Source organism: Ipomoea nil, unplaced genomic scaffold (genome assembly GCF_001879475.1).
Source record: "Ipomoea nil cultivar Tokyo-kokei standard unplaced genomic scaffold, Asagao_1.1 scaffold1161, whole genome shotgun sequence".
Taxonomy (NCBI): Eukaryota; Viridiplantae; Streptophyta; class Magnoliopsida; order Solanales; family Convolvulaceae; genus Ipomoea; species Ipomoea nil.
This window is the reverse complement of record NW_017617589.1, coordinates 151,815-173,148: the sequence shown is the minus strand read 5'-3', so window position 1 is coordinate 173,148 and position 21,334 is coordinate 151,815. Positions and strand designations below refer to the sequence as shown.

The 21,334-nt window shown below is 34.9% G+C and overlaps 2 protein-coding genes across 5 annotated transcripts; both read right to left on the bottom strand.

Annotated features, from left to right (window-relative positions):
- Nucleotides 1-657: 657 nt before the first annotated feature.
- LOC109183753 (3-isopropylmalate dehydrogenase 2, chloroplastic-like) lies at nucleotides 658-9,155 on the bottom strand. Of its 4 annotated transcripts, none has more exons than XM_019333817.1 (13): nucleotides 8,914-9,155; nucleotides 5,558-5,631; nucleotides 5,242-5,474; nucleotides 4,529-4,658; nucleotides 4,317-4,428; nucleotides 3,290-3,365; nucleotides 3,021-3,109; nucleotides 2,587-2,673; nucleotides 1,819-1,935; nucleotides 1,581-1,688; nucleotides 1,425-1,478; nucleotides 1,173-1,325; nucleotides 658-1,002 (listed from the first exon to the last, which is right to left on the bottom strand). In XM_019333817.1, the coding sequence occupies exons 3-13, from the start codon at nucleotides 5,465-5,467 to the stop codon at nucleotides 925-927; spliced, it is 1,230 nt and encodes a 409-aa protein (XP_019189362.1). In that variant the 5' UTR covers nucleotides 5,468-5,474; nucleotides 5,558-5,631; nucleotides 8,914-9,155; the 3' UTR covers nucleotides 658-924. The 4 variants fall into 4 exon arrangements, with proteins under 4 accessions (XP_019189362.1, XP_019189365.1, XP_019189364.1 ...); XM_019333820.1 differs by having other exon boundaries at nucleotides 5,242-5,480; nucleotides 5,557-5,631; nucleotides 8,914-9,152; XM_019333819.1 differs by lacking the exon at nucleotides 8,914-9,155 and adding an exon at nucleotides 7,978-8,002.
- A 4,195-nt stretch (nucleotides 9,156-13,350) lies between these two features.
- Nucleotides 13,351-15,283, bottom strand: LOC109183732. Its single transcript, XM_019333790.1, has 3 exons — nucleotides 14,179-15,283; nucleotides 13,665-14,098; nucleotides 13,351-13,506 (listed from the first exon to the last, which is right to left on the bottom strand). Exons 1-3 carry the CDS (start codon nucleotides 15,281-15,283, stop codon nucleotides 13,351-13,353), a joined length of 1,695 nt encoding a protein of 564 aa, XP_019189335.1.
- Nucleotides 15,284-21,334: the final 6,051 nt, after the last annotated feature.

The window sequence follows — 21,334 nt, the reverse complement described above, 5'->3', positions numbered from 1 at the left end:
TTCCAAACATGTTTAGAATAATCACAATTGATGAATGTATGCATAACATTCTCATGTGCCAACCCACACATTTGGCATGTGAGATCCACTTCCACCCTCTTTATAATCAAGTTGTTAGTTGTGAGAAGAACATCACAAATTGCTTTTCATAAAAAAGTCTTCCATTTTGGGGGTATCTTCATTCCCCACATTTTAGTCCATTTCTCAAAATCATTCCCCACATTTTAGTTCATTTCTCAAAATCCCCGGGTGAGTGATCATAAATACCCATAATGTTTCTGTAGGCATTCTTAACCGTATATACCCCATTGGGGTCATCGGGCCAATACCATGAGTCCTCATACTCCGGACTAACAGGTATCAGTATCCTACTCACATCCTCCTCATCGGTCCCAGGTAGCAGTTTGTTCATCTATTAAACCCACCACTTTAGCATGCCTAAGCTCTACAGGCATATCAGTATGTACCAGAGGGCTAGGATTATCAGGTAACCATGGGTGTCCCCAGATTAGTGTCGTTTTACCATCCCTGACTCGGTCCTTATTCAATCAGATTTTGAATAACAGGTCCTTGTCTCTGATGGAGAAAATTAAATCATTCCTCCATTTTGTTTTGTATGAGACTCATTTGACATTTAATACCAAATTTAAAAATAAATAAATAAAATACACATTCATTTTCAAAAAAGCGTCCACCTCCTTGAATGAAGGAGGTTTAAATAGTAATGTTCACAATTCAAACAACATATGAATGCAAAAATAAACATGGCAAACAGAAATTTTAAGCAATAAAAATAAAAATCCAAGGTGTTCATCTTCAACAAACAAGAAGTGCCCCTCCGTGAATATAATTAAAATTCTCAGTGTCACATGCAACAAGGAAGATAATGCAACCTAACACCCAACCAAAAGAACAAGCCCATGATCAGCTAAGCAATACAGGAACTTGAGCTTCTATTGACTTCAGCACTTCTTCACCCATTTCCTTGCACCCGACTAATTTCTGGAAGAAACATGTCAACCTCAATCATCAATCAATGTTACAGGGAAATATAGGTAACTAAGGTCAATGAAGTCATGCTTACCCCTTGGAAGTTTTTTAAAAGAACATTTGTCAAATTTATACACATGGGGAATAAAGAATCTTTAAAAGAACAAAAGGTGTATACATACATGCCCAGCAGAATATATGTCACTAGTGCGAAATCCTTGATTTAAAGTGTCCAAAACAGCTGCCTCAATCCTCTGAGCAGCCTTCTCCTCTCCTAGGCCATATTTGAGAAGCATAGCAGCACTAAGCACTGTTGCTAAAGGATTTGCTTTATCCTACATGTTGAAACCATGTTAGCCAAGAAAGATGAGGAGGCAACTACTCTTCATTGTAATGTGAAAGAGTCTGTATTACTTATCATGCACCCAACCAACCTGTCCAGCGATATCAGGAGCAGAACCATGTATTGGCTCAAAGAGTCCAGGTCCCTACAGCCAACAATTCCAAGAAGAGATGTCAAGTACATAAAGAAATTCAATAGAAAACCCAGACATTACATTTAAAGAGAAATGCAGATGAGGTGATTATACCGATTCTCCAACACTGGCAGATGGAAGCATACCAATACTTCCAGTAATCATTGAAGCTTCATCAGATAGAATATCACCAAATATATTGTTTGTTACAATCGTATCAAACTGCAATAGTGTAATTACAATTGTAACTCTTTTTTCATAATCTATCTCAAAGAAAATGACAATCAATATTTATATTAAAATTTGTAAAGGTTTGTGATAAAAATAAATAAATAAAATAATAATAATAAACCTGTTTTGGATTGCGAACAAGCTGCATGGCAGCGTTGTCCACATACATATGTGAAAGTTCAACATCAGGGTACTCTTTGGACAACTCTGACACAATCCTTCTCCAATGCATAGAGGCCTGGCAAATATCAAGAGTGAGGAGCCCATCCATTTTCACATTTTGTCCTCAATTCATTTCTAGTGAAATATATTGTAAAGATACAAGTGCACAGTGCCATTGGAGCAGCTCTTGCAATATATCAGTGTAGTTTTATATCATCATATTACATTTATAACATGATTATGTATGTTACAATTACAAGCAAACAACTAACACATTTACAAAGTATGGTTTGGTTATAAAAGAAAAGAAATACGTAGTAGAAAGAGAGTGGCATCAAATCTCCACCTATCCAAAAGAGAAATGGTTAGCACCAGTGACTTCCACCCTTTGCTAGACATGAATGATAAACTCTAACAAAGTGGACAAGAAAAGAGCAGAAAGGAAACAACAAATGGCACATCAGTGGAGTCTATCTTCATGCTTGTATTATATGATCTATAATATGAAATTATGAATTTTTCAATGTACATTGACATTTGTGACAATGCACAACTGTCCTTGATGGTACATAATCCTTTTGAACTCTTATTTGCTTAAAGCGAAATATTGCATAAAACATACCAGAGTATGCATGTAAGCATGGTCTATGTGCAGGGGGTAACAAAAGAGGGGTATACAAAAAAATAAAAACTACGGAGCACTTCGTTATCAATTATCATAATATACCTCCAACACATTTGCTTTATCAACAGAACAGAGTTTTCCTCGACGTTTTCGTGCAGTTTCAAATGCTACACGAGCAATACGTTCTACCTGGCAAGAGAATCTCACATCAGATTCCAAAGATTGCAAATAATAATTTATTTATTTATTTTTTTAAAAAAAGTCCAATAGGAAATATGGTGCCAAAAGTAAGTAAATATCCAAATTGTGAAGTGCAAAAAGAGTGTTGTTTTAATCAAATTCTCCAAAAAGTATTACACTGGTAAAGACAATGAAAACTCCTCTTCCAAACATCTACTTGCAAGTTGCAACAAATGGTAGCTTATTTAAGAGGACTAAACCTATGACTCTAATGAAAGAACGAGTCCTAACTGTTTTTTTTTTTGGACTGGGAGGGGAGGCAACATGATTTTTTTTTTATAGATCAGAAAGTTTACCTCGTAAGTTGCATAAACCTCAGTATTGAAACCAATTTCCTCACCATTTTCATTTGTACCAAAACCCCTTGGTTTGCCAAAATAAATACCTGTCACCAGATTATAATAATCAGGTCAAGTGGGCAACAAATGTTTTCAACAAATATATGTACATAAGATATTAGAACTGTCTTTCTCAAAAAACAAAAAAAAAAAAACAAAAAGAAAAAAGATATTAGAACTGTCAGGACGAAATTCAAATTATGATTGTTAAGACCACCTAAACTAACCTCCTGTAAGTTCCCTGACAACCATTAGGTCTACACCTTCTGCAACTTCTCTCTTCAATGTTGAAGCATCTACCAACTGAATTACATGGGTGCAAGATTCAGATTCAGATTATATAAGCTACAACCTCAATTATGGAGGAAATATGACATTTATCACACTATTCACATATAAAAAATTCAAAAATAAATAAATAAATGAGGGGATATATTACCATTTTACTTTGGGTAACTTCAACTTTACTCCCAGAAACTATACTATAAGGAATACTTAACCCCCTTAAACTTTTAATAAAGACACTTAATCCCTTTGACTGGTGATTCAAATTATTAAGGTGGATAAAAATACCAAAGTGAAATACATATTAAATATCTTGTAGGCTCTTTTTTTTTTCCTGGCAAAAGCTCCATGCTCCATATTATATACTTCTTCTAAATGTCACATATTCTTACTATTAAAGTTTCAAAAAATTATCTGTATAAAAATATAAAGAACTACTTAAATCACAAAATAAAACTTTAAATTCATTTTTATAATTTTTGAATTAAGGAGTTTTAAAAAAATATCCGTCTAAAAAAATCATGATAATTGAATTGTTAAGTTCAATACAATTCTTGAATGTATAATATTTATATATAAGGGGTTTTTTAAAGTACTTTTATATAGCCAAAAAATTCAAATCACCACTGACCATCATCAAGGGGTTTAAATGTTTTTCTTTGCCTAGAGGTAATAGAATTAAAAGGTAAATTGATCATATGTGAATCATATTAATTCAATGGGAACTAAAGAAGTCATCAATATGCTAAGCGGACTTAGAAATCATATCTCTAAGAACCCTAAATTAAAAACTTTATTAGGACAATAAAAAAGAAAGTGTTCAAAATAACCACCAAAGAGGCATATCCTACAGGTTTTTTTATTATCTCTCATCAAAGGGATAAAAAGGCAGATAACAATCACAGTACAATGCAATAGAATAAGAGACTATCCTCAACGACTCAATATTTTAAGTCTGAACTAAATTACCTGTGGCAGGACTGACGCAGGTCTCAAGTTTGCAAAGACCTTAAGACCCTCTCGAAGCTGAAGCAATCCGGTCTCAGGCTTCAAATGCTTTTTATTGTTGTCCCATTTATACCTTTATATTAAAAGAGCATGCTAGCATTCAGTGAATAAAAAAGGATAAATCATGTACAGATTTAATAGCATACAACTAAAAATAAGTGTAAAATGCTCACCCTCCAATTGCTCCAAGAAGAACAGCATCAGATTGCTTTGCGGCTGAAAGAGTCTCCTCAGGCAAAGGCACTCCAGTCAAATCAATAGCAACCCCACCCATAGGCATCTCATTGAACCCAAACTCAATTCCTGCAACATTTCCAAATCAATATAACCATTAATTGTAATGCTACAATTGCAACCCACCCCTCCAAAATTTTCCCTTCCTATCTACTCTCATGACATAGCACTTTTTCATGGGATGGTTTAGTCATTGATAACAAGTTAGTGGGTCAACCAATTCATGACACCTAATGGATAAGCCATGTCAGGAGGAATTTTAGGAGGGGGAAATTTGGAGGGGAACAAATCATTTTCCAACCATTAATCCTCATCCCCTATGACCTTTAAAAAAAAAAAAAAAAAAAAAAAAAGGCAAAAGACCCATTTTTTTGTTAGTCAGAAAAAATGGATAAATTTTAATATTTGTAATGACAAAGTGGGTTTAACTTTTGAGTATTTATTTATTATTGTCAAGATTTATATGTTTTTTAAAGTGCATGTATGCAATATGAATTTGAACCTAACGTTAACTGCACAAGAACGAAGGTGAAAATGTGAAATACTTAATCTAGTGGCTGCACCGGGAACTATCATTTGCAATTTATGTTGGGAAATTGGGATTTCTTAGGTTTTTTTTTTTTTTTTTCTTTTCCAAAAAGGTTTTGTGTACCTTCGAGAGAGCCAGTGAGTTGTAGAGCATTCTTAGCGACAGAGATGACTTCAGGGCCGATACCATCACCGGGGAGGAGAGTGATGGAGTAGCGTTTGCTGGGTGCAGCGACAGAGCAGCGGATCGTAGCCAATCTAAAAGAAGGGTGTATGTGGGGGGGCTTATAATGGAACTGGTGTGACTTGATAGGTATTCTCACACCGGTATGTAAAGAAGCCGCCATCATTGAGAATCTGAGCAATTTCATAAAGTAAGATTTCCAAAGCATTGTAATAAAAGGGTATACACTGTAAGTACAAGTGAATGGAATTATTACCCGTGAAGCAAGCCTGCGCCAAACTATCAAGCTTCTCTCTCTCCTCGTGCTAAAACAATGTCAATTGTCTTGTGCTGTGTCAAGGCAACAGGAGTCATTAACCATCAGCAATAGGTTCAGGAAGACAACAGTAGATGAGAAATTGAGTACAACACCTGGTATGCAAATGACAAGAAAGTTGAATGCGCTTGTGCACAATCTATATACATAGGGGTGGGTTCAAATGAGAACAACCCCCTCCGGTAAAAAGTGAAGACTGATCTCAGCCACTCATCAAGTCCATCAATGCCTCAATGGTTTGAGGGTCTTTCAAGTTTGCAATATTTATAAAACTAATCCTATCCTTTTTTGTCTTTTTTTTAGCAACCCTCAACCATTGATCTACCCAAATGGATAGATCAAATCAATCCTCACTTTTTACCTGAGAGTTTGTTCTCACCAAAACCCTCCCCTATATAAACAAAAGAAATCGGCCAAAAATAGAAGTGAATTTTCCCACTCCAGTATGAAACTTCAAGAGTTCAGATCAAACCACTTGGGCATCAGCAGCACTGCTATTACAATTAATATCCATTAATACATGTTTGATAATACAAATGCCTACAATCTCCAACACAAACTTCATTGGAGATGAATTTAAAATTAAAAAATCCATTAATGCTTGGAATTACAAATGACTAATCCAATCTCCAAAACAAACATTAAATTTATTGGGGAAGAATTTGAAATTCAACTTTCAAAATCAGCATTTACATTAAATTCTCTAAACCTACTGCAGCACTATAAATAAGCACTCATATCAGGAAATAACCCTGTTACAAAACATAAACACAGCATAAATCAACTGCACATCTTCAATATCAGCAAGGGTACGTGTTGCTCAATCTTCGTATGCAAAGATTTTTCATCTGCTTTGCAACCAAACAGAGAACTGAGAACCACCGTGATTTTCCCTTCCGTTTGAGTCCCAAAAGGTATATTTCTTCATCCTTAAATCCCAACAGCTTTATGAAGATTTATTTTGTTTGAATTTTTATGGTGTTTTTGAAGACTGATCTTTGATGGGACTGTGCTGATTTTTTATCCAGGTCCTATTCATTACAAAGCAAAGGTCAATCTTGATATGTCCATGTTTAGTTTTTCTTTTAATAAAATTAGGTTTGGGAAGGGCAGATATGTAATTTCCACTACCTGCATATCGGTCTAAAACAACAGGTCGGCAATCATAACCAAGAAATTAACAACATGAAGATTATCATGAAATAGGAATTTTAATATCTGATGCAGGCAATGGAGCAGGGCAAATAGGAACAAAAAACAATGTAAAGGATCTAACAAAGTCAGGAACTAGAACATAGTAAAAGGTTTTAAAAAAAAAAAAAAAAATACTTACCAAGCATTTAGACATTTCAACATCTTTCATAATCTTGGATTGGTTATTTAACACTTTTGAATAATTATATAGATACAATAAAGAAATTCAGAATCAACATGGGTTAAAAAATCTCTTTAATTTCAGAATACACGTGTTGAATACCTATTTTTAGTATTTAAAGTATTTATACACTCACTATCACTGCGTATATATTTAATGAAGTACAAAGTTTGTGATCTGTAAAATGCCCAAAATGAGGGCTTTGCTATGTCAGATTGTGTAACTAATGTGTTCTACATGTTGGACTATTCAATTTCATTTTCAGCCCAAAAAAAAGGAGATTAACTAAGGAAATCACAGGTGAAAACAGCTTAATAATGACTAACTGGATGAAAGTAGTATTGTTAGCAAAGACACTTGTGATTATCTCCTCAGCACAAGTTTTTTATCATATCCAAAAGATTTTAACATACATGCCAAAACCACCTGAAAACAATAATACTTAATGGGATCAAGATCAGCATAGATTTGGATAGACAAATCATTCTTAGCATGCCCTGACAAATAGGAGTTACCTCAGTTACACAAAAAGTATAAATTAATCACATATATTTAGGTCAAGAAGGCTAGAACAGAACTTGCCAAACTTGTTACCTTGCTTACAGCCTAAAAGGAAAGTTTAACTTGAAAAAGAAAGTAAGCTATATCTGGAATTCAGATACAATGTGTGCTCTAAAGGCAAATTGATTATGATGAAGTTAACCGCATGCATTGTTACAAAGCATAATTGTTGTAAATTTAGCTAAGCAAAGCCATAAATTGGGCAATAGCAAATGTTGTAGTCTAAAGACAACATGATGTAAGATTAAAGAGAACTAACAACTTTAGCAAAATCTGACTGCATTAGCAGTTTCTTCTCAAGCTCAAATCAATACTTGAAAAAAATAAATAAATAAATAAACTTCATGAGGGAACAAAAATATATATATAATTTTGAAGTGCACATGTTTTTCTTAAAATCAAAATAAATAGAAATGAACTTAACTATGGGCAAAACAGACTACATCAACTGCTTCTTTACAGCTTTACTCACTATTTGACCAAAAAAAAAAAAAAAAAAAAAAAAAAAAAAAAAAAAAAAAAAACAACAACAACAACTTTAGGAAACATAAGGTTACATGATCTCAAAGCAAACTCAAAATTATATAAATCAAATTAAATTCTTAAGATTTTAAAACACAATGCTGCCCAGCATAACACAGACAAATGCTGCTCTTCTGGTCAACCCCAAAGAATGCCTTAGCAAACACAGCTGTGACAAATAGATTGATGATGAATGAAACCGCGAGGGCAACTGCAGACTCTATTGAGTAGTAGAAGCAGATTGGTGTGGAGGCCTAAGCCATTGTCAAAACTCTAAAGGACACAGAAAGTGGATATGCAGATACGTAAAATCAATCACATACATGATTATAACTCCCATAGAATAACAATACATGGTTCATACAAACTCTATAGTACTGTATGTGGAAAGAAAATGAAATGGAAAATTTTAAGTTTCTCTTGTTTGGATGAGTGAAAATGTAAGAAAAACATTATGAGAAAGAATTCCATATCCTATCAAAATATTCATTCCTTTCTCAACACACTCCGCATGGAAATTCTGCCCTCTCAATACAAAATGAGGGAAATGATGATTAGGCAATTGCTTGTTACAGCAAAACAAAAAACAAAAAAAAAAACACAAGCGTAATATATCCCTTATAAAACAAGAAACAATGTTGAGTAAAAGTGAAATTATGGAGCATGAACATAATCAAAAGAATGTCAGGACTCATCAGATAATCAGTATTATGAGATTAAACAATAACAACTACAACCTCAGCCAATTTCAATTCCAATCATCTACGAGTAAATCAGTAAATTCAGGAACCCCATAAGCACCCAAAAGTTGCTTAAAAAAAAAAAAAGTTCTACTCACCTGAGTTGCTTAGAGGACCATCAGGTGCATTGATGAATTCGACCATCAGCTGTGGCGATGTACCGGCGGTATCAACGGTCGGCGATCGTTCTGTCTACGATCGTCGCGGTGGGGTTGCTTGTTCGGCGGTGGTGGCAATACAGAGCAGGCGACCAGCTGAGCAGCGAGAAGGGATGGGCAGAGCACTAGAGCAGGGAGAGGCTAAGAGCTGCGCTAGGTATCTAGGTAGGGTTCTTCTGGTTAATTGCAATTAGGCGCTTCAACTTTAAAAATGTGCAATTAAACCTTTAAACTTATTATTTTAGTGCATTCAAACTCAATTATCAGTAGTTTACCTGAAATAGCCCGTTATCAAGATTCAGGCGACAATTCTGATAAAAATTCCGATTATTCTTTAAATTAAAAAAAAAAAAATCAGCGACGATCGTCAAATTCCAACCATTTAGTCATCTTTCACTGAAGAAGACGCCAGATCCGGTCGTCTTCTTCATTGAATTTGGATGCACTAAAATGATAAGTTTAAGAGTTTAATTGCACCTCTTTGAAGTTCAAGGGCCTATTTGACCTTTTTCTTATTCTAAAATAAAAACAACGCTAAAGTGTCATCCCGCACCATGAACTATATCGGATTATTCATGCCGCACCCTGAACTTTCATAACGTACTTTTTGATCCATCTACCATTATTTTTTTTTCACCTAACACTTTTTACAGTTTTTCCAGTTATGAAAGTGACATGGCACCGGTAATTGTTGATGTGGACATTCTTTTTAAGTCAATCCTCCCAAATTTAAATATAATAACTAAAATATTTTTGAGTCTTCGTTCGCTGCCTACTCCGACTTGGCCAAAAAGGACGGGAGTTCTTCCTACCGTTGCCAGAGCGGTTGTTGCGACTGGAGTTCCTCTACTGTTAACCCCCCATCGTCTCTCCTCAACAAATCTGCATTCGGCGACGACGAGGATGGTCTCCACCTCCCCTGCGACAGCCGACAATGAGGACCACGTACACTCATATACAAGAGGTTTCAATTCAACTATGACTTAATGATGCTTTTGGTTCCGATGATTCCAGAGACAATGATGCTCATGGTAATAAAGCGAGACAGAAGGGTAGGGTGGAACTTGGTGATGAGTTAACGCAGGCAATGTTATATTAGGTGAAGTGCCTGGAGTTGAAGTTGGTGATGAGTTCCAGTATAGGGTGGAACTTGCTCGTTGGTATTCATCAACTATATCAAGCAGGCCAGGTATAGATTCAATGAAGCATGCTGAGACTGGAATGACAATTGCAGTTAGTATTGTTGCTTCCAGAGCTTATGTCGATGATGAAATGGATGATCCTGATGTCTTGAGCGAGATCGGAATTGGGAGCTGGCTAAGCATGGCATTGGTGAATATTGTGCAGGGGGCCACCGGTGACGATGAAGGAGGGTGGCTTTGAGATAACCTTAATCACAGCAAACTTGATTACTTTTACTGGATTTTGGGTGAGATAAACGCCTTGAATTATGTCGTGTATTCATTTGTTGCGTTGTATTCCAATATTGGAAAACAAGCTTGTTTTTGTATATAATTAAAAGATAATCCAAAATTGAAAAAACAAAATTAATCAACTAAAGAATTAATTCAATCACATCATGGCAACTCAATTATCATATGATTACGATGGATCATATTTCGCCATGGTTGTTCGCTCGAGTGTTGCTATGCATAATTTTCTTACTATCTTCCATAATTGGAATACAATGTAAAAATGCAAAGGCGTAATGTCCATAGTCTATTCCATTATTGGCAAACAATATAACCTTGTTTGGTATATAATTAAAAGGTACTCTAGATAGAGTACGTTTGTATGGAGGTTGAGCTTGGGAAATGTCTCGGCTTTGGAGTTTAAGAGTGAGAATAATTTGGGTTTTGAGTGAGAACAATTTGGCCTGCTTGAGCTTACTGGGAAAGTCATGGTGGTAGCAATCATAAGCATTTTCTTCGTTGTCGCCTTGGTGTTCTTGATCCATTTTTACACCAGATGGTTGGGTCGCCATGCGCCAAACAGCAAAATTGCCGCCGCTTCGACTTCCCAAAAGGTTATCAAGAAGAGACTAACACCGCCGCCGCCCTCAGCCGCGGGCTCGACCCGTCAGTGCTGAAAACAATCTCAGTGGTTAAATTCAATCCTAAAGAGTTCAAAGATGGTGGAATGCGCGCTAATCCTGATTACTGGGGTGCGGAGATAGCAAGGCGCGAAGGGGAGAGGATCAACGACGGTATTCCTGATTACTGCGCTTCCTCCTCTGCGCCGGGAAGAAGGACAAAGCCACCGTGTGCGTTGTTTCGTAACTTGACCGGAGCAGACAAGGTGTTAAAAGAGAAAATAAAATTAAAAAAAAATCCATGTCAGCATTTATTACCTATAACCTGTGAAATTTGCTAGATGAAAAAAATATATTGGTTTATGGCTCCAAAATATCACTTATTAAAGATCATGGTGCGGCATGAATAATCAGAAATAGTTCAGGGTGCGGGATGACACTTTAGCCTATAAACAAAAACAAACAAACGGTTAGAATAAAAACAGTTCGGTTTACAAATAATACAATCATTCATTTTTTTTTTTAAATATAAACCGAGACCAAACCAATTTAATTTGGTTTAAATGTCTACCTATCTAATTTGGAAGAATAATTAATATGTAGGCCATTAAAATACTTCAAATACTACATGCTAAATAGGCTTTATAAGATTTTTTTTAAGGCCTACATATTCTTTAAAAAAAAAACAAATAAATTAATAAACCTAATACTACAACAATAGAACATATTACATAACAACATTAACTAATAATTTCAGCATACAAGTCTTTGTTGACAAAAAACTTCAAACTTTATTATGTTCTGTTCAATTCCATTTCTAAGTTTGCAGATAATCATATTTAGTGATAAAACTGGACAGAACATAAAGGAAGGTGGATGAGCTATCTGAAATCTACAATTTTAATAAGAGTCAATAATGTCAGGTCCTTAATTGGAACAAAAAAAAAATGTCGGTAGTGATTTTAGTACTTTTTAATGATTTTTCTTATTTACTCTCTATTATATTATTTTCTTCCCTCAAATAACTTAAATTCCGATAGTATAAACTTTAGTAATGGAATATTCCGTTAACTATTTATCAAGGTTGCAAAACACGCTAGGCGCCCCCTAGGCGCCTAGGCGCCACTGATTTTTTTTTTTTTTTTTTTTAAATTAAAAATTGTAAAATTTTAATACCTATATATCTAAAATGGTTAAAACTTAAAAGTCTTAAAACTTAAAAGTTAAAACTATTTAAAAGTGTAAATTATATAATGTATAGTAATATAGTATAGTACTAATGTAGTATAGTTAAATAAGTTAATTATTTTTATTCATTTATTCATTTAATCCATATTCCATATTCCTATACTCCTATTACTCTATTAGTCCACAACTCCATAGTCCAAACTTCATAGTTCATACATTCATACATTGAAATATTGAATCATTGATATTTGAATAATTTGATACAAATCATACAATCATACATTCATAGTTTCATACTACACACTTCATAGTTCATACATTCATACTTCAAGTCATCAAATTTAAAATAGTTCATAGACCATATTTCATACATTCATACTTCAAGAGTTCAAGTCATCAAATTTCAAACAAAGACACAAAGTACATGACAATTAAACACTTACAACATATCAAATATTCAAATGCAAGTATTCAACTTTCAAGGTGTTGTTCTTCCACTTGCCCATCTATCACTTGATTTTCATCATCTTCAAACTCAACCACCACTTCTTCTTCTTCTTCACTTTCGGATTCAAAGTTCTCTTCTTCAAGCTCCCTCAATCTAGAACTCCGTCGTGGTCTTAATGCGTCATCACCTTCCTCATTAGTAGCCACTTCATCTTCACCAACAACCTCAACTTCATCCTCAACAATCCAATCTTGTGCGAATGTTGCATCACTACCAAGTAATATTTCAACATTTTGCTCTTATTTCCTTTTGCTCATCAAGTTTGCATTGAATTGCACAAAGACTAGATTGTTTAGGCGATTAGATTCCAACCTATTTCTTTTTTTTTTTGTATGTATCTACAAATATGCAAAACAAATGTCAAATATATCATTCCATCAAAAATAGAATACTAAAATAGAAAAGAAGTAAATAACTAAGTAAAGATTTAAGTATTTAACTAACCCCTTCAAATGTACTCCAATTCCTTTCACAACCCGATGAACTTGAAGTAAGAGATAGAATTTTTATCGCAATTGTTTGCAAGTTTGGAGTTGTCCCACCATAAGTTGACCACCACATTGCTACATCAAAATTGTATAAACAATATTAAGTATAAAAAATCAAAATATATAAAATTTTAATTTAAAATTCAAAACTAGTATGTAACTCATTTACCCGGATCATATCGCTCATTATTTGTCTCACATCCTTTGACCGCAAGTGTCTTCCCAAATACACCATCTTTCCTCTTGTAAATGGGAAATTCATCATTCAATACCTTGTTTTGCATTTCTATATCGTCATGGTAATATGTTTCAAGAAACTCAATACATCCAAGAGAAACATTAACATCCAAATAAGTCGAGGATCCTTAAAATGATAATAAGGATTCAACATGAAAGCCATCAAATGAAGAGGAGAATCTAGCCTATTGCTCATCTTTTCTTCGACTATCTTAATAATAGGCTCATAGTTTCTTACCACTTCATTGAATGCCTTCTTAATGTCCTCTTTGGCTTGCATAAGCTCACCATAAACAAATCCCACTGAAGGTTTCTTATCTTGATCAACAATACGAAGCACCTTCACCAACGGTGCAAAAACATTCAAGCATAATGTAACCCCTTGCCAAAATGAAGTATTCAAGACAGTAGCATAGGAAGCTTTCCATTTAACTGTGTTGGCAAACTTACATTCCTCCCATTCATTGCTTGTAAACATAGCCCTTAATTCAATTTTCTTAGCAAGTAAACTCTGCAAAGTTAGAAATGCAGAAGTAAACCTAGTCACACCTGGCCTAATTATGTCACATTTCTTTGTATAGGTTCTCATCATTGCCAATGTTTTGTGGTGTGCATAGATAAAGATAGTTAAGCTCTTTGCTTGATCAAGAACTTTTTTGAACCGGGGTAAACCTGCAAAGGATTCAAGTATGAAGTATGAACAATTACAAGATTTAAAGTTAAAGAATAAAGATTTAAAGATTGAAAGGTACCTGCAATGCTTTCAAGCATTAAATTAATGGAATGAGTTGCACAACATGTCCAAAATAGCCGTGGCCTCTTCTCCTTCAACAATTTAGCCGCTCCCATGTTGTTTGCGGCATTATCTGTGACAATTTGTACAACATTGTTCTCTCCAACTTGTTCAATCCCATGCTCCACATATTCAAATATAAACTGACTTGTGTGTGCCTCACTTGAACATTCTTTAGAAGATAAAAAAACAGTGCCTAATCTTGAATTTACACACAAGTTCATGACGCTTCTTCTCTTCCTATCTGTCCATGCGTCAGTCATAATTGAGTAGCCATTTTGTTTCCACAACGCCTCATGTTCCTTCAAACTGTCCTTGACGCGATCAACCTCTTTTTTCAAATATGTTTCACTCAGTTCATATCTATTTGGTGTCTGCGCTCCCGGACCGAATTGACCAGCAGTTTCAATCATCAACTTGAAGCTATCTTTCTCAAGAACATGAAATGGAACAGCTGCTTCATACGCCCATCTATATATGTACTCTTTCACTCGGTTCACCCTCTCTTTGTCAAATGCCTCAATTATACGTTGTTGCGCCGGGCCCCTTCTTGAACTCAAAGAAATTTCAGGATTGATTTGGTTAGCAAACTTATCCATAGGGCCAATTGGACGAGGTGGCCTCATTTGTTCAGACTCTTGCAACTCATCAACATCAATACTATTTGTAGGCGTATTACTCAAACTCTCATGCGAACCAATGTTTACCTCTGCTCTTATATTAAGTTCTTCAACTCTCTTGGTCTTTTTTTTGTTCTTCGCCATAATGAGAGCATCTCCACATTTTATTTGATCTTCTTTTGAAGCTATGGGGCATTTGCTAACATTCCCTGAAATACCGGCAATATGCTCTTTGATCCGATAAACCCCACCAGACATTACTTTCTTGCACAATAGACATTTAATCTTGTCCAATGACTTAGTAGGATCATTAAGTACCCCATAGTCCCAACCTACATCATTGGACTTTCTTTTTATTGTAGTTGACGTTGTAGATGGTTGAGAAGATCCAACACTTTGAGTTTGATTTGGTGGTTGAGAAATATCATCACTTTCCAATTCCATTTCCTAATTAATAATAGTATAATACTTAATACTTAGCAAATTAGCAATTGAATAACAATATAGACATATAGCAATTGAATAGCAAATTAGCAATTGAATAGCAATATAGGCATATAGCAATTGAATAGCAAATTAGCAATTGAATAGCAAATTAGCAAATTAGCAATTGAATAGCAATATAGGCATATAGCAATTGAATAGCAAATTAGCAATTGAATAGCAAATTAGCAATATAGCAATTGAAAATTTTTAATTATCTAAATATATAACTATATAACTATATAACTATATAAAATTATAAATTGTAAAGATTAAAACAGTAAAATACTAAAATAGGGCTTTAGGCTTACCTGGAGTGGGACTGTGGGAGGCTGTGTGGCGGCGTACGGCGGTAGGCGGAGGCGGCCGGCGGAGGCGGGAGCGGTGTGCGGCGATCGTGCGCGTGGGTGTGCGGACTGCGGAGGCCGGAGGTCTGAATAGCAAGGCTGCAAGGGTTTTTCCGTTTCTGGTCTTCAGTGAAGTCTCAAGTCTGTAGTAGAATCGCGATTTGAATTGCGTTTTTTTTTTTTTTTTTTTTTTGGGTTAATCGCCAAAACGACGTCGTTTTGGCGATTAACCCAAAATAAATAAATAAAAAAATAAACCGGGGTTCGGCCGGCGCGCCTAGACCGCCTAGCCGGCCGGCCGCGGAGATGGCCGATTACGGCCTTCTTCGCGGCGGCGCAATGGCGCCTAGGCGCGATTTTTGCAACATTGCTATTTATTATTTTTTAACTTACTAATTTCTATAAGAAAGGTCTTAGGTTCGAACCTCATCCCAATTAGAGTTGGCATAATTGTTAAACATATACTACGAATATGTTAAAATATATTTAAAAATATATATATAATATAAAATTTAACATAAACTTTGTTCAAATGATTTGTCCGGCTAAATACATAACATTCAAAGTTAAGCATCAAAGATTATAAATCAAGAACTTTAAAAATCATTTGATTTTTATGCATTTAAAAATCACAAATTTAGGTTAATTTTTTTTTTTCGTTTAATTAATCTTCTTTTGATTATTTAGATCAGAACAAAATTTAATATTTCAATTATACTTTTGCATTATTAGTATGATTTAGGTCGTTATGGTATTAATATTTTTTGTATGTATTTTTATAATGGTACAATTGTACATTACTTTACAAATATTATAATATTATTTTTTTATCGGACAAAATTGTTCTTATATCATTGTTAGGTCTGCGCGACCTAACTACAAAGTTGTTGATCATAAATACAATTACACATGGACTCTAAAACGGTAGGACTATTTTCTAACGAATTGACAATGTTGACATCTCACTGGCTCCAATTGAACAAGTTTACACATCAGAATTTTATCAATGCATGAAAATTTCTAAAGAATGTAAGTTAATTTTTACTATATCATTATAACAATATCTATTGTAACTATATATTTTGAATTATTTATTGTCATCCTCTATTGACAGGAATCGTAACAATTGTCATTGACAAACTCTCAAAACAATTTGTCTTAACAACGAATGTAATTTTTTTTTTTAAAACAATGATTTCATTATTGTTGATGAAAAGTATGTACGCCACTTTATTACTCTTATTAAATTAAATAAAGTAGTAGCTACAACAAAAAAAATACATATGCATTTAATTAATTTAGAATTAGATATATTTAATTCTCAAAAGAATTAGATATCTTTAATGACTTTATTTAAAAAACTAGTATTTTCTATGCGCGATGCGCAAAAACATATGTCCAATATTTATATTTTTTTTATAAATAACTAACAAATTTTTACTAATTAAAATCTAAATGAAATAAAATTTATTTAGTATATTAATCCAATATATAATGAATATATAATGTTTTGCAAATATTGTTAACATTAAAGAATATAAAAAAAGATATGGTGGATGCATGAGCATGGTAAAAGTAATGGAAAAGATAATGAAAGTTATAACGGTAAGGGTATTTTTGTTCAAAAAATTGTATAATACCACTCTTAAAGGACAATGTACAAAATGATTAACATTAAAAACATGAACATAAATGATGGATATAACTTTGAATTAGGCTTATTATGTTTTTAGAATGATTCATTATAAAAAATTTAAAAAGAAATATAATTTTATTAGTTATATTATCTTTATTTTCTACAATTCAAAGATTCATTACTGGTAGAGAATACCCCGACCGACATGCCTCGTGTTTTATTTTTGTTTATGCAGGTTACAGGTCGGATATCTCTAAAGGAACCCGGTCGGACCCGACCGGCGCATCTCCCGACCAACGTCTTCAACACCCAATCGATAGCCCTTGGATGCGAGAGTTGAGAAGAAGCACGTGGCAACGTTACGCGCTGACAGGCAGGACTCATGGGGTGAAGACACGTGGTTGCTACGTGGGTTACATGCCGGCCGGCCGGAGCTGTGTCTCCGGCCTAGCGGCTATAAATACCCACGGCGGCAACAGTGTGAGGGACTTTTGGAACGATCGATAGGCTATTTACAGAGCATCCCGACCGCAATCAGTCGGCCCTCGAAATAGCCACTTAGATTGTATTAGGTCCTTTGACACGATCAATAAAAGATTTACTTGCTTTAACTTGGTCGTATTATTACTTTGACCGCACTACGTGGAATTAACACTATCAATTACCTTAAAATTTATTAATTTATTATATTCATTACATTGTCCATTGTCTTCTTTTCACATGATCTTGTAAGTTAACATTGAAGAAATAAAGGTTATGTTTTTTTTGCTCCCTAACCTAATATTCTCTCTACAAGGGTTTTTCCTCAGCCGCCACCTCTCCTCGTTTTATGGAGGCGGCGCCGGCCTCCTCTCGTTTCTTCCCCTACTCTGACCGTCTCTCAATCGCCTATCCTTCGTCCTCTCCCCCGTTGCCGACACATCTTCTCGCCTCTCTTCCACAGGCACTGTGACAACCCAAAATTTAATTTTATAAATTGGATTTTACGAAATTCCAAAACAGTCATTTTTCACTCTCTCTCTCTCTCTCTCTCTCTCTCTCTCTCTATATATATATATATATATATATATATATATATATATATATATATATATATATATATATATATATATATATATATATATTTTGCGATAAGATCGGTGTTTGAATAAATTATGTTGAGCCACTTTTAAGTAAATTCAACACCGGAACTTATTTTAAATCTAAAATCCTAGATTTTCGGGTACATTGCGTACCAAGTTTTTGACCCAAAAGTCAATCTGAGTGAAACCGAGAAAAATCTGAGAAACCTAAACTAAGTGGTTGTCTAGAAAGTATCTTTGGGAAAATCTATTTTGACCCCAAAACTATTTTAAAATCATCTTCTAGCCCTTGGTTTATGATACAAGGTGCACCCTAAAATATGATTTTACATTTTTACCCCCAAACCCTAAGTATAAGAGATAACATTTTCCCTTGTGCACTATTCATTTCTCCAAATCAGCAGCACAATATTTTCCATCTCACTCGTGAAGCTCTCTCCCTCTCCATAATCTTCTTCATTTTAGAGCTTCTTCTAGCAAAGTCTAGGTTCAAGCTTGGGTAAGTTTCTCACTTCTCCCTTCTTTTTCTATTTCTCTATTAGCTTGTCTTTAAGATAGACTATCTAAGCTTAGATGTATTTTTGGGTATTGTGTTGGTTGTTGCTTGAGAAATGGAGATGGTAAAGAAGAAGACCTAGCTTGAGGTTGGAGATGGAAGGATTCTTGAGGTTGAAGCTTGAGGTATAACTCATGGATTCCCAAATCTAGTATTTTGCCCTAAGTTATGTGTTTTAGTTGTTCAAGTGTGTATATATACGTATTTTGTGTGTTTAGAATGATGAAATGTAAGTTATTTGTTGTTGATATGCTGTGTGATTTTGTGGGATTTGAGTATCTGATGAAGCAGAGAGTAGCAGAAGCCCATTTCTAGGAGCTCACGGCCATAAGGACGGGTCTAGACAAGATTTGTCACCATGGTCTGTGGTAGTCTACTAGTATGAGCGTTAGTGTGTTGAAGGTTATGCCTGGAATCAATTCCAATGGTTGATAATTTTTGTGTTAGCTTCAGTTTGATGTGATAAGCTTTGATAAAATTATTTAAAGTGGGATTTGAACTCTTAATCCCTTAATTAATAATTAAAGTTTCTTCTACTTAAGCAACTTCAACTTTTAAGAAATTATCTTGGATTATATAAGATATTATTTGGATTTTAAGGATTATTTATATTTAAAAGCATTTTAATAAGAAAATCATAAATATGTTGAGAATGGTTTAAACTACCAAAAGCTATGATTTGCCAAGAAAGATCTATTCTAGAATTATATATGAGCATATATATATTTTGGGAAATGTTATACTTGATTTTGGGAATATGTACATATGTAACTATGTATGAGGTATATATTTGATCATAAAGATATTTGAAGCTTATTCTATCATTTCCCTAAAACTACTCAGTTAGTAACATCTTATATTTTGGAAAATACTATGTATCCCTAGAAAGGTTTAACCTAAGAACTTTTGATCTATAAAGTGTATAACCCATGGACTCCGAAAGCTTTTAAGACTCTGTGAAGTCTTTCTTTTGAGTAGAAATGAGTTGAAATGTTAGATATTTGAAGAGTTTGAGATATTACATGATCTATTGTTGGTTTATGATGTGTTGTGGATGTTTTGGATGAGTTAGAAATGCTTGAGTTGTGTTTGCAGATGAGAAGAAACCTCTGGTGCACAGATAGTGTGCACCAGTAAGTTTAGCGGCTCTAGCCAACGGCTCACCAGGGAGACCGTTGGCTAGGACCGTGGCAAACCGGGCCTAGGGGACGACCCTAGAAGAGGGTCGTTGCCTAGAGCCGGGTTTTAGGCGGGCTGAGGGGCGGGCCTAGCTGAACCCTGCCCCGAGCTCCGTTGAGAGGCTCCTGTGCAGTGGCCGAACCCTTGTGGCTCAGCTACGTGTCGTTTCGGACGGGGTGCCGCGGGCCCTTGTGGCTCGGTACCTCAGGACCGTCTTGACGCACGTTTTGATTTTGATTTTGTTGAATTTGCTTAAGTTTTGAGCTATTTGTGCTAGCTTTTAAAAAGGGAATTGTTGCAGAAGTTGATTACAATGAATAGCAAAGTGAGGCATCAAACTTAGATTATTCATTTGTTGAGTATGTTATCTTTTGGTTGATAAATAGAAAAGCATGAACACAATGTGTTAAACTTTGATAGAAAAACATGCCTAAAGTGTATACTATGAATCACTAAGTTTATTGCCAAGATATTATCACCATGAAATGTGCAAGTTTGCCTATCTTGAAAGTTAAATTACAGTAAATGATTTCCCTTGAGTATTTTTGAGTTCCGATAGCATGTCAACTAATTGCTAAGTGTTTATAGTGAAGATTAGTCAAGTTGTGAGTTTCAAGCATGATTTATGAAATTGTTGAGTTTCACAGTGAATGTAAGTTGGAAGCATGTTTTACAGTAAATGGCATCTTTGAGTATTCCATGTTTAAAAAGTGCATAAGTGGCCAACGTGAGCCTAAGTATTATTTTCTAAAGTCTCATATCCACTTTGGAGAGTCATTATCTTGCCATTTGAGAATAAGTTGAGAAGCTATGTGCATTGCTGTATAAGAAAAGTGTTGCATGATTTGAGTTGCATGAGTGATATCTATCTATATATATCTATTGTGAGGAAAACAGTATTTTTGGAGGACCCATTTGGACTATGTCCTTTCAGAGTAAAAGAGAAAGAAACAGACATTGCGATCCGATATCATGTAACGTGGCGTATTCCCACGTTACGAGGTTGAAAACTGCCTACCAGGCTTGGAATCCTGGTCAGGGGGTGTGCACACTGATAGTTCGATACCTGATTCCACAGAGTATGAGTATTGGAACCACGAGATTGGTTCTGTGGGCGGGATGAGAGATTGGCCGGCTAGACGTCGTGCCCAATGGGTTCATTCACATTATGGTGAAGCCCGGCCTCGCCCACGAGTAAAGAGAAAGCGAGTC

Bases quoted from the DNA above. Each gene is read 5' to 3' on its own strand.
- LOC109183732 (XM_019333790.1), bottom strand. From the start codon at position 15,283: ATGGAATTGGAAAGTGATGATATTTCTCAACCACCAAATCAAACTCAA. The intron at 14,099-14,178 runs GTACCTTTCAAT...AATCCTTTGCAG, and splicing joins AATGCTTGAAAGCATTGCAG to GTTTACCCCGGTTCAAAAAA. The intron at 13,507-13,664 runs GTAAGAAACTAT...GGATGTATTGAG, and splicing joins AGAAGGCATTCAATGAAGTG to TTTCTTGAAACATATTACCA.
- LOC109183753 (XM_019333817.1), bottom strand. From the start codon at position 5,467: ATGATGGCGGCTTCTTTACATACCGGTGTGAGAATACCTATCAAGTCA. The intron at 4,659-5,241 runs GTACACAAAACC...GAAATGTTGCAG, and splicing joins ACTCACTGGCTCTCTCGAAG to GAATTGAGTTTGGGTTCAAT. The intron at 1,003-1,172 runs GTATGTATACAC...TGTTTCTTCCAG, and splicing joins ACATATATTCTGCTGGGCAT to AAATTAGTCGGGTGCAAGGA.